This window comes from Zeugodacus cucurbitae, chromosome 4 (assembly GCF_028554725.1).
Source record: "Zeugodacus cucurbitae isolate PBARC_wt_2022May chromosome 4, idZeuCucr1.2, whole genome shotgun sequence".
Lineage (NCBI taxonomy): Eukaryota > Metazoa > Arthropoda > Insecta > Diptera > Tephritidae > Zeugodacus > Zeugodacus cucurbitae.
The window spans coordinates 20,708,849-20,736,167 of record NC_071669.1 but is presented as its reverse complement, the minus strand read 5'-3'; the positions used below and the strand labels follow the sequence as shown (position 1 = coordinate 20,736,167).

The 27,319-nt window shown below is 32.6% G+C and overlaps 8 protein-coding genes across 13 annotated transcripts in view; 4 read left to right on the top strand and 4 right to left on the bottom strand.

Moving 5' to 3' along the window:
• The window catches only part of LOC105217070 (fat-like cadherin-related tumor suppressor homolog), a 36,909-nt gene extending 27,888 nt beyond the window's left edge, over positions 1 to 9,021 (bottom strand). For both annotated transcript variants that reach the window (XM_011191901.3, XM_029042351.2), the window contains exon 1: positions 8,892 to 9,021. The gene's annotated coding sequence lies outside the window, so the exon portion shown is untranslated. The remainder of the gene's footprint in view (positions 1 to 8,891) is intronic.
• Positions 9,022 to 11,342: 2,321 nt separating this feature from the next.
• On the top strand, positions 11,343 to 12,651 carry LOC105217064 (mitochondrial import receptor subunit TOM20 homolog). The gene is made up of 3 exons (XM_011191878.3): positions 11,343 to 11,601; positions 11,678 to 11,756; positions 11,990 to 12,651. Exons 1-3 carry the CDS (start codon positions 11,472 to 11,474, stop codon positions 12,300 to 12,302), a joined length of 522 nt encoding a protein of 173 aa, XP_011190180.1. The 5' UTR covers positions 11,343 to 11,471; the 3' UTR covers positions 12,303 to 12,651.
• On the bottom strand, positions 12,637 to 13,984 carry LOC105217043 (exosome complex component RRP43). 2 transcript variants are annotated; one of them, XM_011191868.3, is made up of 3 exons: positions 13,852 to 13,984; positions 12,931 to 13,521; positions 12,637 to 12,871 (listed from the first exon to the last, which is right to left on the bottom strand). In XM_011191868.3, the coding sequence occupies exons 1-3, from the start codon at positions 13,866 to 13,868 to the stop codon at positions 12,664 to 12,666; spliced, it is 816 nt and encodes a 271-aa protein (XP_011190170.1). In that variant the 5' UTR covers positions 13,869 to 13,984; the 3' UTR covers positions 12,637 to 12,663. The 2 variants fall into 2 exon arrangements, with proteins under 2 accessions (XP_011190170.1, XP_011190162.1); XM_011191860.3 differs by lacking the exon at positions 13,852 to 13,984 and adding an exon at positions 13,636 to 13,816.
• A 452-nt stretch (positions 13,985 to 14,436) lies between these two features.
• LOC105217035 (trypsin-4) lies at positions 14,437 to 15,494 on the bottom strand. The gene is made up of 3 exons (XM_011191843.3): positions 15,325 to 15,494; positions 14,812 to 15,266; positions 14,437 to 14,721 (listed from the first exon to the last, which is right to left on the bottom strand). Exons 1-3 carry the CDS (start codon positions 15,451 to 15,453, stop codon positions 14,529 to 14,531), a joined length of 777 nt encoding a protein of 258 aa, XP_011190145.1. The 5' UTR covers positions 15,454 to 15,494; the 3' UTR covers positions 14,437 to 14,528.
• Positions 15,495 to 16,188: 694 nt separating this feature from the next.
• LOC105217018 (protein ABHD18) lies at positions 16,189 to 19,814 on the top strand. 4 transcript variants are annotated; one of them, XM_029042294.2, is made up of 8 exons: positions 16,288 to 16,426; positions 16,747 to 16,803; positions 16,858 to 17,125; positions 17,438 to 17,550; positions 17,755 to 17,893; positions 17,964 to 18,053; positions 18,119 to 18,819; positions 18,878 to 19,814. In XM_029042294.2, exons 3-8 carry the CDS (start codon positions 17,093 to 17,095, stop codon positions 19,005 to 19,007), a joined length of 1,206 nt encoding a protein of 401 aa, XP_028898127.2. In that variant the 5' UTR covers positions 16,288 to 16,426; positions 16,747 to 16,803; positions 16,858 to 17,092; the 3' UTR covers positions 19,008 to 19,814. The 4 variants fall into 4 exon arrangements, with proteins under 4 accessions (XP_028898136.2, XP_011190126.2, XP_028898129.2 ...); XM_011191824.3 differs by lacking the exon at positions 16,747 to 16,803 and having other exon boundaries at positions 16,190 to 16,426; XM_029042296.2 differs by lacking the exons at positions 16,747 to 16,803; positions 16,858 to 17,125 and having other exon boundaries at positions 16,241 to 16,426.
• LOC105217003 (Y-box factor homolog) lies at positions 19,673 to 23,242 on the top strand. Its single transcript, XM_011191811.3, has 4 exons — positions 19,673 to 19,937; positions 20,446 to 21,120; positions 21,252 to 21,361; positions 22,055 to 23,242. The coding sequence occupies exons 1-4, from the start codon at positions 19,811 to 19,813 to the stop codon at positions 22,100 to 22,102; spliced, it is 960 nt and encodes a 319-aa protein (XP_011190113.1). The 5' UTR covers positions 19,673 to 19,810; the 3' UTR covers positions 22,103 to 23,242.
• Positions 23,006 to 25,884, bottom strand: LOC105216994 (uncharacterized). Its single transcript, XM_011191794.3, has 4 exons — positions 25,183 to 25,884; positions 24,977 to 25,116; positions 24,788 to 24,893; positions 23,006 to 24,722 (listed from the first exon to the last, which is right to left on the bottom strand). The coding sequence occupies exons 1-4, from the start codon at positions 25,772 to 25,774 to the stop codon at positions 24,604 to 24,606; spliced, it is 957 nt and encodes a 318-aa protein (XP_011190096.1). The 5' UTR covers positions 25,775 to 25,884; the 3' UTR covers positions 23,006 to 24,603.
• Positions 25,885 to 26,136: 252 nt separating this feature from the next.
• On the top strand, positions 26,137 to 27,193 carry LOC105216986 (uncharacterized). The gene has a single exon (XM_011191782.3). It carries the CDS (start codon positions 26,226 to 26,228, stop codon positions 26,934 to 26,936), a length of 711 nt encoding a protein of 236 aa, XP_011190084.1. The 5' UTR covers positions 26,137 to 26,225; the 3' UTR covers positions 26,937 to 27,193.
• Positions 27,194 to 27,319: the final 126 nt, after the last annotated feature.

Genomic DNA, 27,319 nt, shown 5'->3' with positions numbered 1-27,319 from the left:
TTTATGTAAAAATGTAGAACGTTCATATGCAACCGCATTGCAACTAATTACAAAAACAAATAATTGTGGCGAAACCCAAATAAATAATTTCATACGTAATCCAATATCGATGTGAAGAAATTTATCAGTAAATCAAACGGAAACTATGTGTACGTATGTATGTATGTACATATGTTTGCATACAACTAAACCAAGTTTTTACAACCCTTATACATACATACATATGCACGCGTATATTTATTTATGTGCAGTACATTTTTGTTTGCTAAAAGAACACTCTATATCTAAAGGCAATAGTGTGGAAACACACACAAACACATAGTACCCGTACTTCGCTATGCACACACAAGTGTTTTAAACTTGTAACTTATATGGAATGTAAACAATTTTTTTAGTTGCATATTGAATCACATTCGAGAACTAAAAACTGTAAAAATATGAGGAAACAGCTAATAACAAAGTTAAAAAATCAGTTTTCTAATGTTTGAAAATTGTATTAGATTTGTCTAATGTCGCGTAAATTCTTACAAGTTTGTATAGAGGTCACTGCAGCTGTAAGATGTGCATATACTATATAAGTATGTATGTACATATGTATGTATGCACTTGTATGCTTAAGAGTAGAATATTTATTCTATTGTAATGATTGTGTTAAGGTTTAGCATTAAAAAAAATCTATACATTTTCAGGATGCAGACCTACGTAGGTTGACCTCTATATCCGCACTGTTCGAGCGACATAAATTAGGCTTATAAAACGCATTTGTTAAACATAAATACAGAATATGATTCTCTAACTATGGCATTCCTTTTAATAATGCTGAAAAATGTTTTTAACACTAAATAACGACAGCCACCCAATCAACGCACACCTTGCTTGGAGTAAACCTTTGTTGGACAAACATTGTTGCGAATTTTGAGAAACTCTTTTAATACAAACATTTTACTTAAGTTTAAGCTATTAAAGATTTCTTTTCTACTCTCTTTGACTATCAGGAATTGAGAGATATTGATTATTATACTTGTGCTACAATAACAGCAATTAAGAGTTCAAGTTGATCATTGAGTGACTATGAACATATTTTGAATTGTCCGGCCTCAGTCCTTTCAGATTGTCTAGTCTGGTTTTATAACAGTTCAGTTGACAGAGCCGTCATTCATTAATTTGGTTCCATTATATTTACTGTACTCCGTTTAAATAGGTGTAAATAGTTAAGGTTAATTATATATATATATATATGGACGTACCCCAATACTGACAATGTGATTATTACTACCGAACTATATTTGCCTATTCCGCACATATCAACGCTAATATAAAATCAGTAGTTTTATATGGATGTAAAACACGGAATTTAACATCATGCGCCCTACAAACATTACAATCCTTTTTTAATCGCTCTCTCCGCAAGACTATGCCGTTATTCAGGCCCAGTATCAGAAGTAACAAAAACCTTTCCGTATTGAAATCCGTCACCGTAAGTGGAGATGGATCCGGTAAACGCAGCTTAAGGGAATCGCAGATGAGGAAGACCAGCCAATATATGGAGGCGGCAAGTTGAAACAGAAGCGAAAAATCTGCCCAATCCTGTAGACAAATGAAATTACGGGCTTTAAATAAATCCAATTACAAATTGTTTATTGAGGCCCTGTGTCCCACCTAGGATCTATGGGAAATATATATATATTGGCTTTTTAGATATTCTGTAAGGAATAGTATAGCGCTTGAATATTCTACGTAGTTTTGTTTTTGTATTAATGTGGAGTATGTTTCCTAATAATTATGAGTATTTTACAACTTTTTCTACTTTTTTATAAAGTGGATATAGTGTGTAGAGAGTAGTGTCTAGGGTCACTAGTATTCGACTTTCAGAAATTGTATATTGACTTCAAAAATGAGTTAAGGTGTTGAAGTTATTGAAGGCATTATTCTAATAACACTTAACCGGCTTCTTATGTCACTTCAACAAGTATTGATCTCAGCCTTTTTACTTTAGTGGTTAGTTATTTACACCGAGATCTAGATGTAAACCATTTCCAATGAAGTAAAATGCAATATAAATCCTGTCGTCTACACAAATTTAAAAAAAGTATTGTTTTATGCCCCTATTCTGATTTACAACCAAAGTGCATAACAACTTAAGTTATGAAATTCGGCAGTATCGCACCACAATCCGTCAAAAAAAATTGTAGCTGAAGTTTTATCAAATAACTAAAAACAAGGTTACAACAAAAGTACAGTTTGAAAAACTGATTGAACTGAGAAATATCCCAAGCTGGATGATGCCAGACGCAATTCGGTAGCAGCAAAAATCAAACTGAGATTTTGTGGGTGTAACGCGAATATGATGTATCAATAAATTGTAGTCAGTGATGTCAGAGTAGTCTTAAAAAAAAGTAAAGTTAAATGTTAATTATTAAACGTTTTGTTCCTCTTCAATCACTTCGCTCTAATACGCTTTTGCATTATATTTAAAAATATTTAAATTCATTTCCACTTCTATTTGTAATAATTTCGTGACCAAGTTGAAATTCGTAATACCAAATTTTAGTTAGGCTGATCTGCAGTTGAACTGCCTTAACTTCAATTCCACTCAGTCGAGTTGTAAACCGAAATAGGGGCATTAATTCTCAGATGCTTTTAATGGTTTAAGCATAAATTATATCTTGCAAATGTAGATAAAATGTTTCCCATATGTAAATAAAAACAAATCAATTTAAGAACAAATGGAGCTAACCTGTCAATATTATGGTTAAGTGTAAATAAATAAATTGGTGGAACACAATTTTATAACAATAACAAATAAGCAAACCAAATAAATTTCGTGTGACTCGAAAATTATGCAATTCAATCAAAATTGATTGTGCAATTAAATGTCAATAGACTGATAAACTGTTCTATAACTGTAAATGTGTGTGTGCAGTTAGTTTTCACAGTGCAAAGTTAATAAACACACAAATTCCATGAGCTTGGCAAAAAAAAATGTAAAAAAATAGATAATAGAGTCATAAAGTTTGCGCCAACCCATCACCGGAAATGTTCAGCTTTTATAGAAAAAATTTCAATTATCAAAACCGAAATCGATTTTTCGTCCGAACACTATATATACACTGTTTATTTTCATTTATGCATTAATTTGTGTGATTGTGAGAACTTTAAATTGTTTGCTTTTTAATTTTATGGTGGGGATAAATGATTTGCAAACATTAATCTGAAAATCGATTACTTACTAGCACATTATGGTATTTGAAATATGCTAATCACTTTTTACTGCCACTTCTGTTATAAAGCTTTAGTATTTTTTTAATTATGACAAAATGTTTATAATTAGATCATTGGCAAATGATTAATTTACAGAACCTTATCTGCTCAAGCATTCTTTGTTCATTACTAATCAAGCTATTTTTTTGCACAATAACCTTATATGTAACTATATAAATACCGGTATATATGGGTATAAATATTTACTTTGATTGAAGATAAGAAGTTCGCAGTGAATTTGCTATGGTTTCACACTCGAAATATAAACAATGATTAATTGTAATTGAATTTGATGTTTATGTATTTACATTTTTGTTGTTATATTTGTTTATTTTTTGTAAAAAAAGAATATTTAATAAAATTTAAAAATATTGATAATTATTTAAAAAAAAATTCACATGCTTTTGGTTTTAACTAAAAGTGATTTAAGGTGATAATTACACTATACGGTAAAATCCACTTTTTTTGCTGGTTATTGGACCAAAAAAATTTTTTCAAGAGATTGAGTCATAAGTAAAAAAAATTTTATTCTACGATTTTCGAAGTTACCCTGCAAAATCGAAATATTTGAATTCGATGTTCGGAAAAAGGACTTAAAAATAATAATATTGATTACAGGATATAGCTGATAAATATAACCACATTTTCTTCTTAATTCAATGGTATATAAAACTTTTCGGTCAAGCTTATATAACAGATGCTAGGAACAGTCAAAGTTTGTTCTTCGAAAAAAATAAAATATTTTTATATCGAAAACTACTGGATCCTGAAGTCCTGCTAGCTTATGCTAAATGAAATATGCCTTTAATTTGTTAATTCGAATAAGAAAAATGATTGGTGTCATGGCTTGGCACAATCACCAGATCCGAATCCAATCGAAAACTTATTGAAATTTGTTAAGGAAAAGATTGGACCTGTTAAATCAAAAAATAAGATGGAACTTTGGGAGAAGGTTCAAAAGGTTTTCTATTCCACAGATCACTTGTCGTAGCCTAATACAGTCTATGCCTAGTTCTCTTGAGATATGTATAATTTTTAATGTAAATTCAAATTCATATTATTATTTGTCAGAATGGAAAATTATTACAATGGATGATTCATTTTATTGTCCGAAACTGTAGCTAAAATGTTGTACGACTATATACAGACCGTGTAAAAGGTGAGCTGTATAATCCTACTGTACAGTGAAACAATACACTAATCAGAAAACATACTAATTGACAATCCGATTAGACCGAACAAGCGTAATTTTATTCCAATTACGAGTATATACCGGGCTTATAAACAGGGTCTTTAACCCTTTCGACTCCGACTTTTTTCCTGTGGTTTTAAAATTTTTTTCTCCATTTGGACCATAAAAGAATGCCAAAAAGTGATTACAAACGAAATTTTACCAAGCCACGCCTTTTATTATGGGCGCTACAGAAGGTTGCTTGCGAGTAACATTGGGGCATGATGGTATACAAAAATCATAAAGCGAAGATTTTGAATTCATGAAAAAATGCTATAATACATTTCGACAAAAATGCATACTCATTTTTTCATTGAATTAAATTAGTATAATAATTGGATCGATTCTAACAAACGTTTGCAAATTTTCGTTCACAAATTATCAACGACTTTAATGCACTATGTTAAAAAAAACTATAAGAATAACGGTAAAGAATGTTGTTAACTGTTTTGATTTTCATTTTTAATATATTAATCTATAAGTAGCCACTTAAATCAAGTTAAAACATTGAACACAACTTTTGCTTTACGTCATCAAACTGGTGAAATTGCTCACAGGCAACGTCGGGGTCGAAAGGGTTAATAGACAAGTGAGTGATTTTCCTTCATGATTAAACTAGAAACTTTTGAAATTCGTATAAAGTGGTCAGGTATCTTAACAAAATCTGGTAATAAATTTAAGCACATTCACATTTCCGGACTTCTTCTAAACTTTTTGATTTCGAAACACTGATTTTGACATTTTTAAGAGTTTTGAACAGTTTATAACACGGTTATATTTCACTTCCTTGTTTAAAATTATTAACACAGAATTCAATTGTTGATTTCACTGCCTACGAAAATGGTTAAACCTTTATCCCATATTTTCCGATATTTTCACAAGGACAGCGATTGTTAATACGAAATCCATTTCTTTCTTTATATTAAACTAATTTAGATCAGAAAGCACACACAATCAATATATGCTTAGGCTTTATTATAATGTATTTTTAGTTTTTGTTATTCTTTTTCTTTTTGTGCGCCATGGCAGTGACTAGTTTTCAAGAAAAAGCTGTAAATTTGTTATAATGAAATTACCGCTTTAAAGTCATATGATGAAATCCCTGAATCATATTTTTCCACCTATGCACATATTATACAATAATAATTAAATTCAAAAAAACAAAAGCTAATAGATAGGTTTGCAGTTCTGTATATACTATATATTCGTACATATTTATGAGTAATGTAAAATTTCTTTGAATAGTTAAAAACGAAATATTTCGACACACTAATTGAACTTATTCAAATGTTTTTTTTTATTTAGCAGCTGAATATTATAGCTTCTTTTGCAGATATATATACATACATACATGCATACTGATTTTTAATCCAGCGCAGATTGTGTACTTCCGACCCACACTTTAGATTTTAGATATCATCTAATAGTCGCTGCCTCGATAATTTTAATGAGCAAACACAAACAACGCACTTTTAATGGGCTTAGAAAAAGAAATTGTTTTAAATTATAGTTTTAATGTCAGGTTGCTTTTTATAAAAGTGGGTACTTAAGACAGACAAGTGGATGCCGGCTGAAGTGCAAGCTCAATGCTTCGGTTAGGGGAGCACAGCGTCGTTTAAAGACACTAACTTATTAGAATTAAAAGGCAAACATTGACACAGCTTTAAGTGTATTTCTGTAATAAAAACGTTCTTCATAAATAGTTCATTAGCTATGCGGAGGGAGCTGGAAACTGCAGACCACACTTTTAGGTTATTATAAAATCAAAACATACAACACAAGTGGAAGGGGAAGCAACCCCCAAATTGTATACCTTGCATTATACTGAAGTTTAATCAATTTTTGAATAATAATAATTTAAGAATATTAATATGACTTTTTGTAAGTTATTAAACGTCTGTTTAAAGTCGTATATGTTTGTTGCTAGTAAGCAGTATCAAATTTCAAATTGCTTTTAAATCCAATATATAAATATTTATGTTTATTTTTTTAGTTTTCTTGTATCAAATTGTTAATTTTTTATACTTAGAAAAAGTTAAAATATTTGTATTTACTATTCCCTATAGGAAGCACTACAGTCGAATTATTATCTAAATTTGATTTGGAGAACGTTTTGTAGCACTAAAACAACAACAACAATAAATCAAGGATGTAGTAGGACTGAGGAGGGGGTACTCAAGGATTAGAGCGGTTTAAAAACTTTTTAAAAACTTTAAATAATTCAATATCTATATAAAAGTTAGAAGTATACTACTACTAATGTATAGAATGAAGTACTACAATACTAAAAAATACTTCAGCAAAATATTCTAATGATCTAATTTGTTGCAAATATTACCAAATAGGTGGGTTTGTACCACACTATTAGATTATAAACATTTTTAACAATTCCACATATCATATATAATATGCATGTATGTATATAGGTCAACTCTGTTAAATTTAAAAAAATTGGAATTTTTTAAGTCAAAAACAGTCAATAACATCTTTATGATAATTTGAAAACTTGTGTTAAATGTTTTCCGTTTCTAATAGTTTTACATATGTACATATCTATGTATGTCTGCATGTTGCAACAAAGCGGGCGGGTATTGTATCACTAATAAATATGAAACACACAAAAAATAATCAAACACAATCTAATGTAATATTTCCACACAGTTCACAATTAGCCTTTCGTAGAACACATTCGTTAATTAAGTGAATTATTAGTGCCTAATGACAGACCTTTTTAAATAATTTAAACTTGCCAATGCGCTTATTTTCATTTCACTGCGGCAACATTTGACACACAACACAAGCACACAATTTTGAGTTTACACTTTCGGACATTTATTTATTAAATTTGTGTTACACTTTTGTAGCTTTCGCTTTCCACAATTGTTAACAATACAAAATTTATATTTTTTAGCTTAGCAAGCCTTCAACACATGGATTAAAGGTGCTGCTGCTGCTGCTGCGGCATGAATTTATGTACATACATGTAGTTGTATGCATTTATGTGTGTATGTAAATTAGTGTTGCTTTCATTTTGCTCGCTTGTTTTTGGTTTTTATAGCATTTAGGTCATCAAATAAAATGTGCAGCCACCATTGATGGCAGCAACGACGATCACTCATTAAAAGTTGCTGTTCTTACTAGTGTGGCTTATGTTGAACATTAAACTGAAATTCCAAACTGATTCGTTTAAATATTGTATGTACGTGTGTACACTTTCACATGTTTTGTTGTTAAATTGATGATGAAGTACTCTGACCACTTTGACAACGTGCTGCATGTGCTACACGCAGTTGAGAAATCATCGTTTCAATAAATACCACAATTGATCACACCCTTTGAGGTTAAACGCGCTGCACTTATTTAAACGCTTACGTGCATTGCATTTGTTGCGACACCACATTTTTGCTTTCAAAATTTTTCTTTATCGCATTCTATTTAGTTTACTTTATTTATTTATTTTTTTGGTTTTTTTGGGAAATGAAATCATTCACCATTTTCTGTAAAAGCAAATAAAAGATATGCTTTTCCAGCAACTAGGTGACTATTATTTCTGTTTACACGGTGTGTGCACAGGTAGTCGGCACGTAAACACAATCACTTACGTACACACAGACATTTACGTAAGTGTATGCGTGTTATCTGAGCGATACCAGTTTACTTATATATAAATTTGTATATAACGAAATACATATGTATGTACATATATAAAACATTTATTAAACGCATTTTATTATAATGACAACATTCAAGCAACGCCGTTAAAACATTCGGAACACACCAATAGTAGTAACGTATTAACTTAGCAATATGCCTGTCTTATCACATGCGTTTGTGTAAACAATCGATCGTTTGCGCCGCGACTTATCGTGAACTTAATATTCTTCACTCGATTTTTTTAGTTGTAATAAAAATATTAATTGAATTACTTTTGCCTTTTTTGTAATTCATTAAGACTTTTTTGTAAGCGCTATGCACAAACACACGCACATAATCATCAAAACACACACTCATACACATGTAGAATACAATATTATTTTGTGCCAGAACATCATTTAAAGCGGTTTTGAACGCCAGTAAGTACGCTCTCTCTCGCAACGTTGGCGTTCACAGCTCACCACCACTACACAGACACTAGAAAAACCAGTAGTTCGAGTACCTGATGTCAGCCAGTCAGTGGCGAAACTTCTTTCTTCTGTCAGGTATTAAATTTATAATTTGCAACAGCATTGAACTACATACTTTAAGCATTGACAATACATTTTTTAACTTCAAAACACAATTTATTGCGTTAATTTCTTTGAAATGTCTTAAAATTTTTTGTACACTTAAACAATTACTCTTGAATATACACGCATATATATGATTTGATTACTTTTTTTTTAACTTTATAAATGCCTACTTTGTCAACCTACGCCCAACTCGAGATCACTCTACCCGCGTGTGTAGCTGCAACAAACTTAACGTATTTAAAGCCTACGGTGAACTGAACTAAAAATCCTAATCGTATCTTGTTCATGCATTGCCGTTTGCCATTCGCCGTTGAAAGAATCCCATTGTGTGTGAGCACCTATGTATTTGGCTGTTGAGTGCGTGTTTTCTATCTCTGCGGCGCTCACCGGTGGTGTTTGGTTCTCCGATTCAGCTATCCGGCTGTTATTTGTACATGCCACTAACAGCATATGTAAAGTTAATATACAGTTAACCGGGGGCAATTGGGGAAGTAATAACAGAGGATGTAAAAGTATGGCAGCAAAATGTTGACAGTAATAATGTACATATGTATAGGGCTGCTATACTTAACAGTATTAATGTAACCTTCATTGGCTTAAGCTCTGCCTTCCTTTGTTTATGTTCCTCTTTGTGGTAACCGCGTTAATGGAAATGTGGTAAAAAGAGAGTAAAATACTTGTAGGTCTTCATTCATTGCAGCAGCTATGCCAGCTGGGCACTTGACCTTAAATACATCTGCTTACCGAAGTATAAAAAGTGGTCTTTCTCCTGCGTTTACCGCTATTTACAAGTATAGTAAAGGAAGTCAGTAAAGTAAATGCTGATGGACTATAAGATGGGATTCCCAAAAAATGAATAAAGCATACTTAACTTTAAATACTTAATGCCCAAGGTATATAACTAAGTGAAATTTTGGAAGGTCTTCAGATCACATTTCACGTGCTCAAGCTCTGTGGGCAACTATCGGCCGGCCCCGTTACAAACTACGCAGCCCCTATATGGTGGTCTGGGTGCTGTAGGACACAGCTGGGGAAGCTTCAGACTACCGCTCTCGGGACAGTCACACGTTGCCTCCTGATGTCTCCGGTTGAGCCCTTACACAATGATGCCCGTATGTTACCTGTGAAGGAGCATACCGTAATGCTGTCCAAAAAGTTTCTGCTGAGATGCATTCATAGAAATCGCCTACTTTAAGCCGTGCCGCCTTCTAGAGCCATCAAGAGTACCTTCCTGAAATATGTCGACGACATACAGGACTATACCGACCGGACTTCGGATGCGACCGACTTTCGACAAGCACTGAACGCCATTCACAGAGGAGCCGTTAACAGCTTCATCGAGTTCCTCCCCCTGAATGGCGTACTTAGAGATAAAATACCACCCATTGCAAACGCAGAGCTCAAGTTGCCCCCGCGAAATTGGATTGACCCTTGTGCAACTTCGTTCTGATACTGTAGCAGGTTAAACTTCTACTTACTAAGACTGAACCCCGACATACTCAATATATGTCCTGCATGCAAAGAGTCCCCGCGCCTAACGAAGCAGCTTGCTTCCTGGAAATCCCGTTAGATGACTTCGATGATAATTAATTTAGACTTGCCCGTTCAAGCGTAACGGCTGAAAAAACAATAACAAAAACCGTTTCAATGTCATCATATGGATTTCGAGGTAACGCTAATGCGACCTTCACAATATGTAAGACTCCTTACCGACCATTGACACCGACTGAAACAGACTTTGTACAAAATAAAATTTTGGTTTCAACTCTGAGATTGTGATCGAAGTATTCCCTTAAATAAGTAAACGGGGTTGACACCTTGCAGAAATAATAGGAGGGTAATTGCTTAGAACTCTTTTACAGCCCTGACGTTCTTCTATTGTCATCATTAAGAGAGCAAAGTACCTATAGGTTGAGATAGCACTTTTCAATTCAAGAACAAAATGTGTCATATTCTAAGAAGTTTCGATTAGCTCGTAGAGATTTTTCACAGTACTGGCGAAAGCGTTATTAAATATTAATACATGTATATACTTTCTTATTAAAAGAGTTTTTATTTTTAGTAACGTGATTTCAAATTAACTGCACGAATTTCAGCTTATTAGGGCGCCATCTGTATTTCAAGTTTAGTTTATTTCTATACTATACCTATTCTATAATTTTTATATTTATAGCTAAATTTGCCATAAATGGATAAAATAATAGAATAAGCTATTCTCCGTCAAAAACTATTCCCATTACAAAATTAATTATAGTAAAAATTATGATCCCAACCAACTGAATAAAGTGTATTAATTCAAATGAAACGACTTTATAGCAAAATGCCCTTCAAGCTTTTACTATAAATAACATAAACAGCTTATTATATAGCTTATCAAAGAACTTTAACAAACTCTATTGATGCATGGACACTATAAATTTCATTAGAATAATATTTTAGTAAATAATATAAATATAAATTTTGCATAACATTTGTAGTTGGTTTGAAACATGAGAAAGTCTCTCTGTATATTTATTGTATTTTCAAAAACATTGTTATTTAATCCATTGCTGCACCCTGTACACATGATGACTTCATTTTTCTTTTATTTAACACTATTTAATTATGCCACACTGTGTTTCATTTGTTCTTTTCCGCGTCATTCACTCTGCCCGTTCTAGGTCGGAGCAAGTTGGGTGAAGGCAAATTTTTTTCCATTCATATATGAACAAAATATTTTCGCTTATATTTAAGTTTTAAAGTATTTAAATATGAATGCGATCAATAAAACGGCGATAGGCATTGCTGCGGGCGTTGCGGGCACAATTTTCATTGGATATTGCATTTATTTCGACAGTAAAAGACGCACTGATCCCGATTACAAGAAGAAAGTGCGTGAGCGTAAGTATTGTGCTGTGAAGACAACGTGAAGCGAAGTTGGTGTAAATATGTACAATTACAACAAATTATATTTTAGGTAGACGTCGTACACGCAAAAATGGAAATGCTGGCCGTAGTGGAATACCCAATCTCAATGACCATGAAGCAATTGAAAGGTAACTATCAAGCCTTATTTATACTTATGTAATTTTGCAACGTGCTTTTACCAAATGATTTCGTTAGTTCTAAACAAGAGTTCATAATACAATAGAACTGTATACAGGGTGTGAAACACTTGCCAGCAATGCGTCATTGGTATTTAAAATAAGAATATAGTACACATACATATACATATATGCTTTTACTTTCTCATACTTCCTATTAAAAACTGTAACATTAATTTTTACAGGTATTTCCTTCAGGAAATTCAATTGGGTGAAACATTAATTGCTCGTGGTGAATTTGAAAATGGTGTAGAGCATCTTGCTAATGCTATAGTTGTATGCGGACAACCAGCTCGCCTCCTGCAAGTTTTGCAGACATCATTGCCAGCACAAGTATTTGCTATGCTAATCCTTAAAATGCAGGAGTTCGGTAACCGTGCAAATGCCGAAATGAACGATACACCCAAAATAGTTGCAGCTAATTCCATTGGTGGAGCTGATATACCCATTGGTCTTGATGGTGCCCAATCATCAGTTATGATTGACGACCTAGAATAGTTGTTGAGCATATGTTGTAATATGAAGGAAATCTGCTTAATATATAGATATTCATATAAATACATACTATATTGTTTGCCTATGTATCTAGCTAAAATGTTTAATTACATATGCTTTTATGTACAAATACTTAAACAAGTAAAATAAAACTAAAATAAATCTTAATAGAATGGAGATTTTCACAACTTCGACAGGAAGAGATATGAGAAATATGAATGTAAATGTTCCTTCGAATAAATTTATGTATCAAATTGGCAATTTATGTTAAATTAAAATTTGAAGGTATTGAATGTTAAATAAACCTGAAGTTGTCAATAGAAATTAAACTATCAAGTTAAGATATTACTAATTTTATGTGTTTTTATTGAATTGTTTTCAAACTATTTAGCAGGCTTGTAATCTCCTTTTCTCTCTGCACAGCATTTTTAACCGATTGTTGTATTTCTTTCACCGAAATCGGAACACCACCACTTTTATGAAAGAGTCCAACTGTGTCTTCGTGTACTCCAAGATGAAACATCGCACTGGAAATACTCTCTTCGCGATAAGTAGGATCAACCAGTACAACACTGAAAATTATTTGTTGATTCATTTCATGTATATAACTAATATTTAGCTAAATACTTACTTGTCAAATATGCTGTAGGTGCTGACCACAGGGAAAATATTTAAATGTAGCTCTTTCATATCATCACCTATCTCTATTTTACCACTTTTCTCATCGTATGTGACATTCGGCAATTTTAGTGTGCTAAGTGCTGAGGCGCAAGCTAAAATTGAAGCATCAAATACACCACCATCAACTTCTAAACCAATTATATCTATATACAGACACCACACCAATTTTCCAGGATGTATGCACAAATCCTCCAATTTCAAACAATGTGACTCATTTAAAATTCTGTAAATAAAGCACTCTAATATTTCGGCCACATTTTGATTGCTAGTCGATGAGGCAGCTTTTGAAAATGATGTGAATGACATGTCAACATTGGGCACAATATAACCGGCAAGCGGTGTGGACGCTCGCGGTTTGGATAACTCTGCCCGTATGCCACATAAAATATTCGAATTTCCAATTTTCGTTGCACTTGATCCCAAAGAATGTTGAAATGATTCAATGTTTACACCGATCGGTCGATACTTATCGAATGTGCGTCCATCCAAACGTATTTCATTCTCGAGGAAATCACGAAAATGTTTAACGGGATATATCAACCTGTAAAAAGTATAAAAACAATAATTATAGAAATATATTCTGCACCAAGCAGAAACCAATAATTATTATTCAGTAATTCCTGGTTTAAATCTAAACCACTGGGCACTACTCAACAGGTAAAACTTTAATACTCCCATGTGCAAATATCACTATCAATTGTTGTCATAATAACGAAGGAAATTGTTAATTGATTATTAGTTGTAAAATCATTTGGTTGGCATTTAGTTATTTAACAACATCAAAACTAATACAAAAAGTAGCGAGTATGGACGATATGTATAAGTTTATTTAATGCATTTATGCACACTTTATTTAATAAAAAATAATTACTTATGCTGTTCAGCCATAACCAAAATCAACCAAAACAGTAAACAAACAGATAAATATTAAATTGTCAAATAAGATCTTGCTGAGGCGGTTGTTGAGAAGGCTGCTTAGATACAGGGTGCATCAACTTAAAGGAAAAAATATATAATTAAAAGTCGTTATATTTATTTACATTTAAACAATCAAATAATAGAATTAATTCTATTAACTAATTCTTAAAATTTAAAATAACTGTAAAATAAATTAAACATAAATAAAACATAATTTTTGTTATTATCAACTGCTTTGAACGCACTGGGCGGAACATACATAATATACAATAATACATTTTTTTAAATTCAATTAAAAATCACTGTAGTATTTGAAATGATCAAAATAAAATGTTTATCAGCTTATTACTTCACAAAAGGAATTGATAAACAAATAGGACAAAATAAATTAATATTCTTGTATAACATATCTTTAATTTCGCTCTTTGGTACATTCCCCACCGCAGTATAAGCGAAACCAGAAGTTGTTAAACAAACCATTTAAAATATAATACCTTTTAAATATCAATAAATAAACATAAAACTAACGATAACAAAATTTATAAATTTATCATCTTTCAATCTTTATTATAAAACAATTTTATTTTATCATAATTATTATTTAAGTTTATCATAAAATAAAAAGAGTAATCAAAGTCCAGTCAGCAACTTAATCCAAATACGTACAGTAGGATAAGACAAACGTGTATAAATGCCTGGGTAGTGGGGATCTGCGCAGCCAACTCCCCAACTCACTACTCCGATCAATACGTTACCACTTTGTATTGGACCGCCGCTGTCCCCTTGACAAGCGTCGGTGTTTCTACCAGCAGCACAAAACATACTACAAATAAACATGCATTAATTATAAAACTTGTTACAATATTTTAATAAAAAACTTTTAAGTGAGAAAACATTTATTTACGATACTCACGCTTCGGTGACGACTCCTTGTGTTTTCATTAAATCAAAACACCTTTGTTGGTTCACTACTTTAACAGTTGTATACTTTAAAAGTTCCGATAAAACATGTTCCGACGAACTCATATGTCCCCAACCACTTACGACCGCTTCCGTATTATCCATAATAGGTGTATTTTCCGTAGGTAATTTTATAGGTTGTACAAATTCGCCACGCAAACGATTTTTTTCTGTGCGTATCAGCGCCACATCAAAGTTCATCGTCTCACTATTGTACAAAGGATGTTTAAATATCTTCGATATCGACACAACTGCACCGCCTTTAACCCGATTTGAGCTATTGATGCGTATGGAGTATACTCTCGGTTGTTTCTGATAGGATTCTATGCAATGAGCGGCCGTAACTATCCATTGTGCATCTATGACCGCACCACCGCAAACATGTATTGAATAACGGCGCAATGAAACCTAAATATATGTGTGCGTATTTTAAACGAGAATTCAAAATATTTTAAATAATATTCACTTGATATGGAAAATCTTCGATGCGTCCTTCTCTACCATTAACGATACGTATTTGAGCGGAAGTGTGTGTAAGTATAGTGCTAATTAAAAGCAATATTGGTAACATTTTTTGAAAAAATGCAGCTAGCATCGACTTCTTTGCGAGCGTTCAAAGAAACTGTTGTGTAGAACCAAAATTATTCGCACATTGAAAGAAATTTATCAACGATTGCATGTTATTGGTAATGTTTTGGCGTATTGATAGTGATTGTTAAGAAAGAGATATGAGTTTGTGATTCTATAATATGAAGACATCTTTTATTCTGATAAGAAGCTGTGTGAATTTAATGACGAAGTTAAATATTTGTCATTGATATTTCAGTTGAATATGATAATATGAATTTGAGGAGCGGAAAATACAAAAAAGAGGAGAAGAAAGCTTTTTATGTTTTTAAATTTAGTTCAAAGCGCTTTATAATAAACTTAGCTAGTTTGACACATAACAATTCAAAATAAAATTTATACATAAATATAATAAATTTATTAGTTCGAACATATTTTCTCATTTGCAGACGTCGTATCATTAAAAAATAATTTTCTAGATTAAAAAAATCCCTAAGGCATTGTTCTTACTTATAACTCAATAAACATAGACTTATCTATAGAAACAACTTTTTAATTTTCACAATTTATAAATAATAACCCCTATAAATAATTTTGATCATTTAATTTAATTAATTTTTATCATTTAATATTTTAATATCTTTTTTAAAGTTTACTTCAAAATCAGCTGATTGTAACTACTTTCATTTGTTTTGCTTGTATTTTCCTATCATCCTGTAAAGGTTAAGAATAACATCTGTTTATCCGATTTGATAAGACTTTCAAACCGACAGATTGTCACTCTGTGACGTTTTGTCTCTACGCATTTCACATAATTTCAGTATATTTTATTCAAAATTTTTATAATGTTTTACAAAAAGTTTTTGGCGGAAATTTTTGCAAAATTTTTTACCGGTTTTTATTGAAAACATGCCACCGAGTAAGCTCGACAGCATTTACCGTCGTATGCTGATTACGCGGTTTTTTGAAAAAGGATGGGGGACACCAGAAAATTTACAAAGGTATGCGCATCTTTATATAAGATTAGTAGCATGTGTACATTTGTACCTACATATGTATGAACATATGTATATTGTTACTTAAATGTCAATCATGAAATATATAATTTAACAAATTACTTTTCATTACAATAATACAATAATATTTTAATAAACAAAATCGTGCGCCTAGTTTACCATTTATTAAATATGTTCGTTACTTTTCAACAATGAATTGTACAATGAATGATCTTTTATATCCCACTTATGTTCTTTTGATTTTTTGAAAACAATTTTTTTTTTGCTACGTGATCAATTTGTATGATTAACTACTAATATACAAGGATTTGAGATGACGGGACGCTACATAAATTTTTCAAGGAAACAAATATAACTCATAGGTATATCGCTACTAAAACTTATTTAGTTTTTTAATGTTTTATTTACATTTTTAGGTTATTCGAGTTTCGTAAAATCATTTCACGGCGAGAGACATGTTATAAATTAATACCACAAGATTATCCGGTAGAAATTACTAAAAATAATAAATATTCTGATTGCTCCATATTGGAGGGGAAATTTATATCGCCTTTTGAACTACATTTACCTGGTGTAGTCCCAAAAGCCGCACAAGAAGCTCATTTTCAAGTAATATTACCCAAAAAATGGAGAGAAGAAAATTTTAAGCCAATGTGTATACACTTAGCTGGCACTGGAGACCACGTATGTATAGTTTATACAGTTTTGTGTGCATTAATAACTCCTCATTTGCTTACCAAAATTTGCGATAATAAACCAACATAATGCAATAATGCTATTTTTACACTATAATATTAATTATAATATATCTTCGTTGATAAGAATATAAAAATATAAAATTCATTTCATAAATTGTGCTTCACAAAAATATTTACGTTTTCCAAAAACAAGTTCAAAGTTCATCGCCACACAATCATCTTATATTTTATCTCGTTCCTAAGCAATTATAAATAATTATTTATAAAATATAAAACTCTATTCATTTTATAATTGCAGTTTTATTGGCGTAGAAGAAATTTTATTGCCAAACCCCTACTCAAGGATGCCAATATTGGAGCCATAATATTAGAAAATCCGTTTTATGGACTAAGGAAACCAGATCATCAAGTGTAATTAACATATTTACATAATTCGTTGTTAATGTAGCTACCGACTCATTTATGAACTTATTCTACATAATAGGCGTGGGTGTTAATTCAATATCAATATCGAATCAAGATAAATTTATTTATATTTTTTTTTAATTTCAATTTAAACTTGTTATACAATTGTATTGTTATATGTACTTATATGTAAGCATTACTTCTTTTCAGGCGCTCAAATTTACAAAATGTTTCCGACATATTTGTGATGGGTGGTTGCTTAATACTAGAATGTTTGGTGCTGCTACATTGGTGCGAAAGAAACGGACTTGGGCCACTAGGCATTACCGGTTTATCAATGGGAGGACATGTAAATTGTTAAAATCTTAATTACAATATGGAATTTTCACTTCTAAATTATTGTTATTTGTTCCGCTTAGATGGCATCTTTAGCTGCGACGAACTGGCCTAAACCACTTGTGCTTGTGCCATGTCTTTCGTGGTCCACTGCTGCGCCTGTATTTACGACGGTATGTATTGTATACTTATTGATACTTATTTTAAGTTGAAATATTTAACAATTGTCATTTTTAAGGGTGTCATGAGTCAATCCATCAACTGGGATATGCTTGAAACACAATACCATTCGGATGGTAAATACAGCGAACGTTTATCAAAGATGGTTACAGTGGTAGATGATGCCTTTGCAGCCGGACAAAAATTTATAAAAAATTTCAATCAATCACTACAAGCACTGAAAACTGACATTAGTGATACCAGACATGTTCAAAAGCAATCATCTGATGCAATTAGCAATAATTACATAGAAGTTGAAAGCAATCAAAATCAGTTAGAAAACAACAATTCGATTTTTCTCAAAGAAAACAAGGCTAAAAATGTGATTAGCACTGCTAGTAGTTTGCAAGTAGTGAACAAGGAAAAGTCGAGCGCAGTGCTGAAAAAGGAAGATGATGAATCGGCATTGACAAAACTGATGAAGTACATACTACCTATGGCAGCACAAAGTGACAATAAGAAAATAGATATAACAAAAACGAATTGGTGGGAACGCGAAGCTTTACAATTTATGCGTGGCATGATGGACGAATGTACGCATTTGAAAAATTTCTCGGTGCCATTCGACACATCTCTGATAATAGCAGTTTGCGCTAAAGATGATGCCTATGTGCCACGTGAAGGTTGCGCGAGTCTTGAAGAAATATGGCCGGGTGTGGAAGTACGTTATCTCGATGCAGGTCACGTGAGTGCATACGTTTTGCATCAAAAACTATTCAGGTACTTTTTATGATTTTGTAACTTATATGCTAAACAAAAAGTATTTTCTCACCTTTAGAAAGTGCATAATAGAAGCGTTTGAGCGTTCAAAACAAATTAACATTATGGACAAAGGAAACATTGGTGAAGATCTGAAACCAACATTAACTTATAAGGAACTTGTTAATAAATATACAAATTCTATATAATTATTTAATGATATATACACATATTTTTTAACCAATTTACACAACCGCAAATATACTGTTAACTAATTTTTATGACTTTGTATTTGGCATTGCGTATGACTGAAATTTTGCTGTTTAAGCGCTATAAACGAAATATGTAAAAAGTTGTGAATAATTTTAAATTTTGTTTAAAATAAAATATGTTCTTTCACATTTATAAAAATCGTGTTTTATGCATATTTATAAGAGGTGTTTAGGTAGTGAGGGCAAATATTTGCCACCTAAATTCATGCGCTCCTCAAATACATACATTTATATTTGTATATTAATATAATTTAAGTACGCAATTTCTAATAATCATGATTAATTTGCGCTAAATTACTTAATTTTGAGATTTTAAATAGTTATAGTGTGACATGGTTGATGGCTAAACATAAATTTGAAGATTCTCCGTTCACCTTTTTCAAATGTTTTATGATTTAAAGAAAGCACAGTGAACATAGCCACTCGATAGCATAAAAGACGATATATGCATATATCGATATATTTGGATCATGTTGTCGGCGGCTTGTGTAACCAGCGGAATATGCCATTTTGTCAATCGAATAAGATCTGGAAAGAACACCATTGCGATACAGCAGAAAAGAATTGGGAGTGATTTTTTACCATCCATCACTCAAAATTAACAACAGAGTAGTTGAAAGAGTCCCTAACGTCAACAAAAACACCAATACTTTAAAAAGCTAACAAAATTTCGTAAATTCCGTATACTGAATTGAAAGGACAGAAAAATAAGTACATACGAAATTTTTGTAAGCTAGAAAATGGCAGACTCAGACAAACAGCTACCGATTGAGCAGCAGCAGCAACAGCAACAACACCAACAGGATGTCCAACAAGGTGATGCTGCTCAGGCCCAATTGAAGTCGCTGCCACCGAAAGAAGTCATTGGTAATTAGAAAAAAATATTTGGAACTTTTGTGTTGTGACATGTGTAAAGTGTAGAATTACAAATAGGAGAGGGGGCGGCGAGTGATTGCAAATTTATTTTTAGTTTAAATGGAAATTTAAGCGCCCTAAATCCGTTGGAAATTGGATTGCCGCATTGAATTCGGCATACTGAATTACTTGTGTGCTGTAGAAAAATAGATATTCTTTAGAATGATATAAGTATTAAGCGCATGTTGCGGCGCTGAAAATAGAAATATTTTACCTAAATACACACACGACGCCATTTTGTTGGTAAAATGTGCGCGGTCGCCGGCGCGTAAAAGTTCTGTTCGTTTATTAACCGGTCACAGCTGTGTTTTGCTCGTACAAAACGTGGTTTATGAAAAATAGAATGCGGCACATGAAACTTATCTATATTTATTTATTTTATTAAGTAAACTGTATTTATCTTTATAAATGTGTGTGTACGTGATATGCATGAAAAATTAATATGTTTGTTTGTTTATAGCAACCAAAGTAACTGGTACCGTCAAATGGTTCAATGTAAAGAGCGGTTATGGTTTCATCAATAGAAACGACACCAAGGAAGATGTTTTTGTACATCAAAGCGCCATTGCGAGAAATAATCCTAAAAAGGCAGTGCGCTCAGTTGGTGATGGTGAAGTTGTTGAATTTGATGTTGTCATCGGCGAAAAAGGTAATGAAGCCGCCAACGTGACTGGTCCATCTGGTGAACCGGTACGTGGTAGTCAATTCGCCGCTGACAAACGCCGTAATTATCGTCCATGGAATAACCGCAATCGCCGTAAGCCACAAGGTGGACAAGGACCCGAAGGAGATGTTCAACAAGGTGTTGAAGGCGAAGTTAGATCGGACGGTCAGCAACAACAACGTCCGCAACGCAATTACCGTCGTGGTGGCGGTCCACCCGGCGGCCCTGGTGGTCGTGGCGGACGTGGTCGTCGTTTCAATAACTATTATCCACGTAACCAAGGCCAAGGCAGACGTTCAGGTGGTAGCGAAAGTGGATTGATCGAAGGCGGCAACAATGACCAGAACGCTGACTCCACTCAAAGGGGCGGTGATGGTCAAGGTTTGCCCGCGCGACGTGGAGGACCACAAAGACGTTTCTTCCGTCGTAATTTCAACAATGGCGGAGGTCGACGTGGTCCACGCGAAGATGGTAAGTGCATTTCTTTTGAGCCTAAATATATTCATTTACTAACTTTAACAGAAGTTTCTGGTGGTTTCTGCTTCTTTCTCTTTTTTTATGGGTTACACAAATTTACAATACATGTTGTATTTTTTTTTCAGGCAATGGTGGACAAGGACCTCCGCGCAACAATCGTCCAAGACGAAACAGGAAATCCAGCGGCGCTGGAGGAGCATCTGGTGGCGAAGGTCAACACCAACAGCCTCAGCAGGTAAACTAAATTACTAAATACAGCGAACAAGTTGCAGTTGTCGAGTATGGCAGAATGTTAGAATCGGTGGTGTAATATCATGTCACAACCCTACCACTTAATTATATACATATATATCACGTACACATTCATAACATATAAAAAATCTTGTCGTTTACGCGTTGAGTTTAATAACTAGAAGTCGGTAAACTTTAATTTGCAAGAGTATATGAACTAATAATAAATACTGCCAAACTGCAGCTGTAAATTTTTATTTCATAATATTGTCAATCAATACTATTGTACCAGTTAACATTAATATGATTAACATAAAATAATTGAACATTCATAAACGTTACTATTGCTGCTATTGTTCCAAATATAATTTCAAATAATTTTGTTTATATTTAGTTAGCCGTACTTTCGTATTTATATGATTTGTTAATTTATAAACTTAATTTCGTACCTAAGCGTTTAACTAAAATCATACTTGCATTAGTAATTGAACAAAATATTCAATGATTATGTTATAATTTATATTTATTTGAATTTATTTTATTTTTCATTTGCATTACATTTCGTTGTCTTACCCGTAATACCTCCTACTACGCCTACGATATCAACAAAAATTTGAACAACTATCCACACCCGTTACCAATTATCCCAACAAACAACCAATAAAAAACTTTCACCCAACAATTTAAATGCGCGTAGGATGTTGGCCACGAAGTGCAGAATACCACAACCGAAAGTACAGCATAAACAACGTCGGTTAGTTGCCAATAATGCAATTCTACACTGAACAACCAACCAACCAACAAATCAATCAACAATTACAACAGGAGAGGAGTAGAGCAGAAAAACAGCTCGTTTAAAGAAAAAAAAACAAATAACCAAATTAATTTTGTGTTTCAGTAATAAAAAAATATTCATAGAAGAACGCATTACACACTACTAAAACAAAAAAATCTAAAAGCAAAATGTTAGTCCGCATGTAATACTACTATTAAATTTTGCTGTCTTACACGTTTAAAGATATTTTGTATTGCTGCGTGAACTAATTAGGCTGATGATAGAAAAAAACTGTTACAATTTGAATCCCTCTTTGGTCCTATTTATTATTATTATTATTTTTTATAGTATCTGTAAAATGTACATATGATTGTCATATTTGTCCATTATTATTATATTATATATAAAATATTTATTTAATAAAACGTGTGCCTAATTTTAAAGTTGATTTTCATTAAGTGATTTTTAAACTAAAATTCTCACTTTCTCAAATCATTTTGGCACACATTTAACAGCTTATATAAAAATCTATTTATTGCAAAAAAAAGTGACGAATGTGGGTATGTCCGTTTGCGTTTAGTTGCGTTTCTAAACTCAAGCATACATATATAGGACATAAAATGAGGAGGTTAAATTATGCCCACATTTTAATTTTTTCACAGCTACTCCCATACAAATCTGTTATTAATTTGATTTACCGTAAATTCTCTCAATTATTAATTTGATCCATCATAAACTTTCGCAATTATTCTTTGTGTTCCTCATTATTTTTATTATTTACTTCCAATTGTTAACCTTTAAAGCGCTTACCATAGTTTAAAGTAACATTATACACCTTAACCATTGAGGCAAATTGTACGTCATTGTAATATATTGATTTGTTATTGTAACAATATAATGATCACATATTTTTGAAAAGTTTTCATCTTCATACGGTTCAGTAGAACGTAACCTTACAATTTTCGCAGTGTTCTTACATACTCTTGAATCATAATTATACACTAAATGTCCACAGGCAGCATAAAAACGCATACATACGTAATTAATTTGTTTTTGGAAAAAATATACAAAAAAATTGTAAAACCCTAAATAAATCTTATTAGCAACTTACATTTTTAAATCGTATTTTTTATTCTGAGTACGATGGAAAATTGGGTAAAAGTATAGAGCAGGGATATCTGTGGTATAGTTTGTCCAAAAGGGAGGGGGACTACAAAAGTAGACTCTTTTGACATTTCTTTTTAGTAAGGTTTGCCATTTCATTTAAGAGCGCTACGTCCAATTTATGGTCGTCATAATCGTCCTGTCAGATCACCAACTGTGCGTCTAGTGGAAAATTTTGAATTCACGGACACAGTACATTAATTATTAAGCACAATGTTCCCGTGCCAGTGAGACCAAGAGAGAATATTGTTGCCGTTAGCGCATCAATTGAGGAAGACCCAATTCAGTCTCTCACACTTCGTTCATAAGCGTTGGGCATCTCTGTGGCGTCGTTCTGCCGAATTTTGAAAAGAAATCTTGGCATATATCCTTACAGGATCAAAATGTCGCAAGAACTGAAGCCGTTTGACCACCAGAATTGTCGTATGTTCGTGAATTGGGCTGAGCAACCACTTCAAAATTATCCGTATTTTTACCTTCTTCAATGGCTTCGTCAATAAGCAAAATATGTGTTATTGGTCAGGCAGCAATCCACACGTAATCCATGAGTCACTATTGCATAGCGAAAAAAAATACGTTTTGATGCGGTTTATGGGACGGCGACGTCATTGGGCCGTATTTTTGAAATCGAGTTCCATACGTAATGGTAGCGAATGTTTCACAGGAATAAATTTCATTGATATCCCAAACTTTTTTATTAAAAAAAAACTTGTATAGCGCTCTTATTGAAAAATCCTTTATAACAATTTCAACCTATTCATTTCAGCTTTCAAGCACAAACTTTACTACTTAAAGTGAGAGCAATTTTTGTACACGTACAGTGACGAGCAGAATTGAGTAGCCAGCACAAAGTCCCGATCTCAATCCGTGTGCAACCTCTTAGTATCATGTAACAGCAGAGTGAAGTCGAATTCAGGAAGACATTATTGGAAATTTGGTAGATAACATGCGAGACTGCGTAAAAGAAATCATTTCTAATAAAGGTCTTTGAAAAAAAAATATTCAAATTGATTTAGTTTATGGCTTGGTTTTTTCTTTTAAACTCTTCGAATTGAACTGATTCGTCAGTGTTTCTTTACTAGAATTTCTTACGAATTAAATAATAAAAATATTTTGCTTGTGTGTTTTTGCTCTTTTGGGTGACGAAAGTCAGTTACGTAAACAAGCACTCAATTTTGCTCCCAAATGTATATTTGTATGTATAACGCAATTTCGAATGTTTATTATATACGTTTAGTTTTTCAACAACGTTTACATTTACGAATTAGTAATACAATATTTCCAGCATACAAATTAGTTGATTTCAACTAATGTAACGTTATAATTTGATCCGTGACGCGGGTTACTAAGGGCTCCAGTTCATTATATTTCAGCTTTGAACCCCAGAGGTTGTTCAAAGTCTCCCGTGCAATATTTATGTTATTTCCTATAAAAGTATTCAACAATATACAAAAATACAACGGTAAATATTACATATGCATATAACATTACCACTTTGTGACTGTATAACCAAAGTCAGGTAGATAACTATATCTTCAGCCACCGGACTATATGTATCACATATAGTGTGTAAGGCACGCGCAGATTCTGCGGGTATCTATCGAAAGAAAAATTACGGTTTTTAAATAATAAATTGAAACCATTTACCCATAACTGCTATATAATGCAATATAAACTTACATCGTTCAAATTAACGATCAGCGCAACGCGCCCTTTTTGAATTTTTTCTCTGAACTTCATTATAGCATATCCATAGTCTTCCATTGCGTTCGGCGATGTAAAATCATGTTCATTCATTTCGACTAATTGAGATCGACCACCTTAATTATAGCTATAGTTTATTACGATCTTAATATTATACTTAATCGTTGTTATATTAAACTTACCAAAACAGTTGGATGTCTGTGTGGCAATTTCTCTAACAATACTTTTCAATTTACTGCCATCATTGTGTAAAAAAAGATACACTCCCGGGTTTTTAGTGCGGTCTCTTAAAATATTGTTTACACCACTGGAAAGAATATGCCAAATTTTGGAATCCTGATCTGTATATTTTTGACGCAACGTTTCAAAGGAACATTTCTTTTCCTCACTTTTGGATGCATAAACCCAGACGGCGATTATTAAAATTAGAATGATTAACAATACTGTTCTTCCACATTTACTATTCGATTTTTTATCTACACAAGCGCTTTGCGCTCTATGAACATCCTTGCTGCTTAAATTTATATAAGGACTGCCTTTTAATGTACTAGTGGAACTCACGTTATTCCTATTATATGGTTTGGAACTTTCCGGTTCATAGAGCGACTGTGATGATAATTCATCACTTGTAAGTTCCATTGAACTATCATGTTGCTCTTCCTCAAAAGTATTCCATTCATCATCTATATCTGCCGATTGATTGGCCTCAAAGGAATTATATGTGCGAATTGGCTTCCTTTGTTTAACTTTTTGATAGTTTAGCTCAGAAGACATAATTTAAGTTTATTTGATAATATGTATAAAAAAAGAATAGCAAAATATTGGAAATCAGCAGAAGAATAGGGGTAAATACCAAATTAAATATTTGCAACTTTATAAAACTGTCAGCTTTTAGGGATGCCAATAAGCTAATGCTCAGACCAGAGAGCTTACAATTTTGTAGTAGTGCAGTGTGTTTTTCGGTAGATCCAGAATGATATGACTCTTTTCAGTAACATTTTCTTAATAGAAAAAGATTTCGAAATCGTATTATTTCTAAAATCAAAGTTATGTAATACATATTCCGAATATTTCAAAACTTTTGGTATCAAGTAGAACTACCCTAAAGAACAAAAAAACATTTAGTAAGGTCTGGCAACTCTAATTGATATTAAGAATAGAACAGTTTTGAAGGCGTGTATTGTAGTGTATTATTATTGATAATAATATTAGTTTTGTGAGAAAAATGGCCCCTAAATTTGATCAGCAAAAAACAAAACATCAGCTTTTCCACTTGTCCATTAGTTTGGCTACGGTGCTAATTTGTATGACGTATTTGCAGTTCCAGCGCAATTGGGCAAACGTGGGTAGCATTTGGAAGTCCCTAGTAGTACCTATTGTTTTTACCAGTGAATTGCTAAAAGTACTACTTGCGAGATATTACAGCCGGTTTGATGATAATGCGCTAACACAAAAGCAACGACAAAAGCGGGCTTCCTACTTTTCAATACGGGAAATAAGTGGCGGATTGTTTTTACAATTTCTATGTACGATTCTTTATGCATTCATATGTATTATACTAGGAGCACCCGTTCTGCAAAGCTATGAACAGACTTTTGTACTTGCACTTTTACTCACATTGGAAACAACATCCCCTACAGTATTTTTATTGGGTGGAGGTGGTGCATTACAAGTGTGTTTCTGTGAAAAACCAGATTTCATTACAAAAAGTGAAGATACTGCGCTTGGATTATTTAAATACAATGCTATAGGCGCTATATTGGGAGCTTGGGCCGGTTCTGTAGTGGCACCTTTAGACTGGGATCGCGATTGGCAAGCATATCCAATACCAAATGTTGTTGGTGCTTTGCTGGGATGTGCTTTAGGAAACATTTATGCTTGCTCACGAATTTTGTATGCTACTGCCAAGGTATTTTTAAACAGAAAACGCAATTAAGGAATGGAAATCATTGGTTCCTTTCCAAAAAATACCGCAATCGCTGCCAATAGAGTAACCAAATATTTAAAAAAAAAAAATTATCGACTTAAATAAATTAATTTACCAATCTAGTCAAAAGCCTACTGATTTGTTATTTCATAAGCGAATCTATTACACACACATATAATTATATATTGTTTCAATACATATATGTTTGTCCTAAAACATTTTTTAAATTATATTAAAAATAAATTTACACAATTTTTTAAAAGTTACAGCTGGCTGTTTAATTATTATTGAATAAGAAAAGTAAATTGAACAAGAAATCATGGTAAAGCTTTCATTCATATTATGAGCGAATAGTGACGCTCACGATCTGCGTATTAGTTATTACTGGTTTT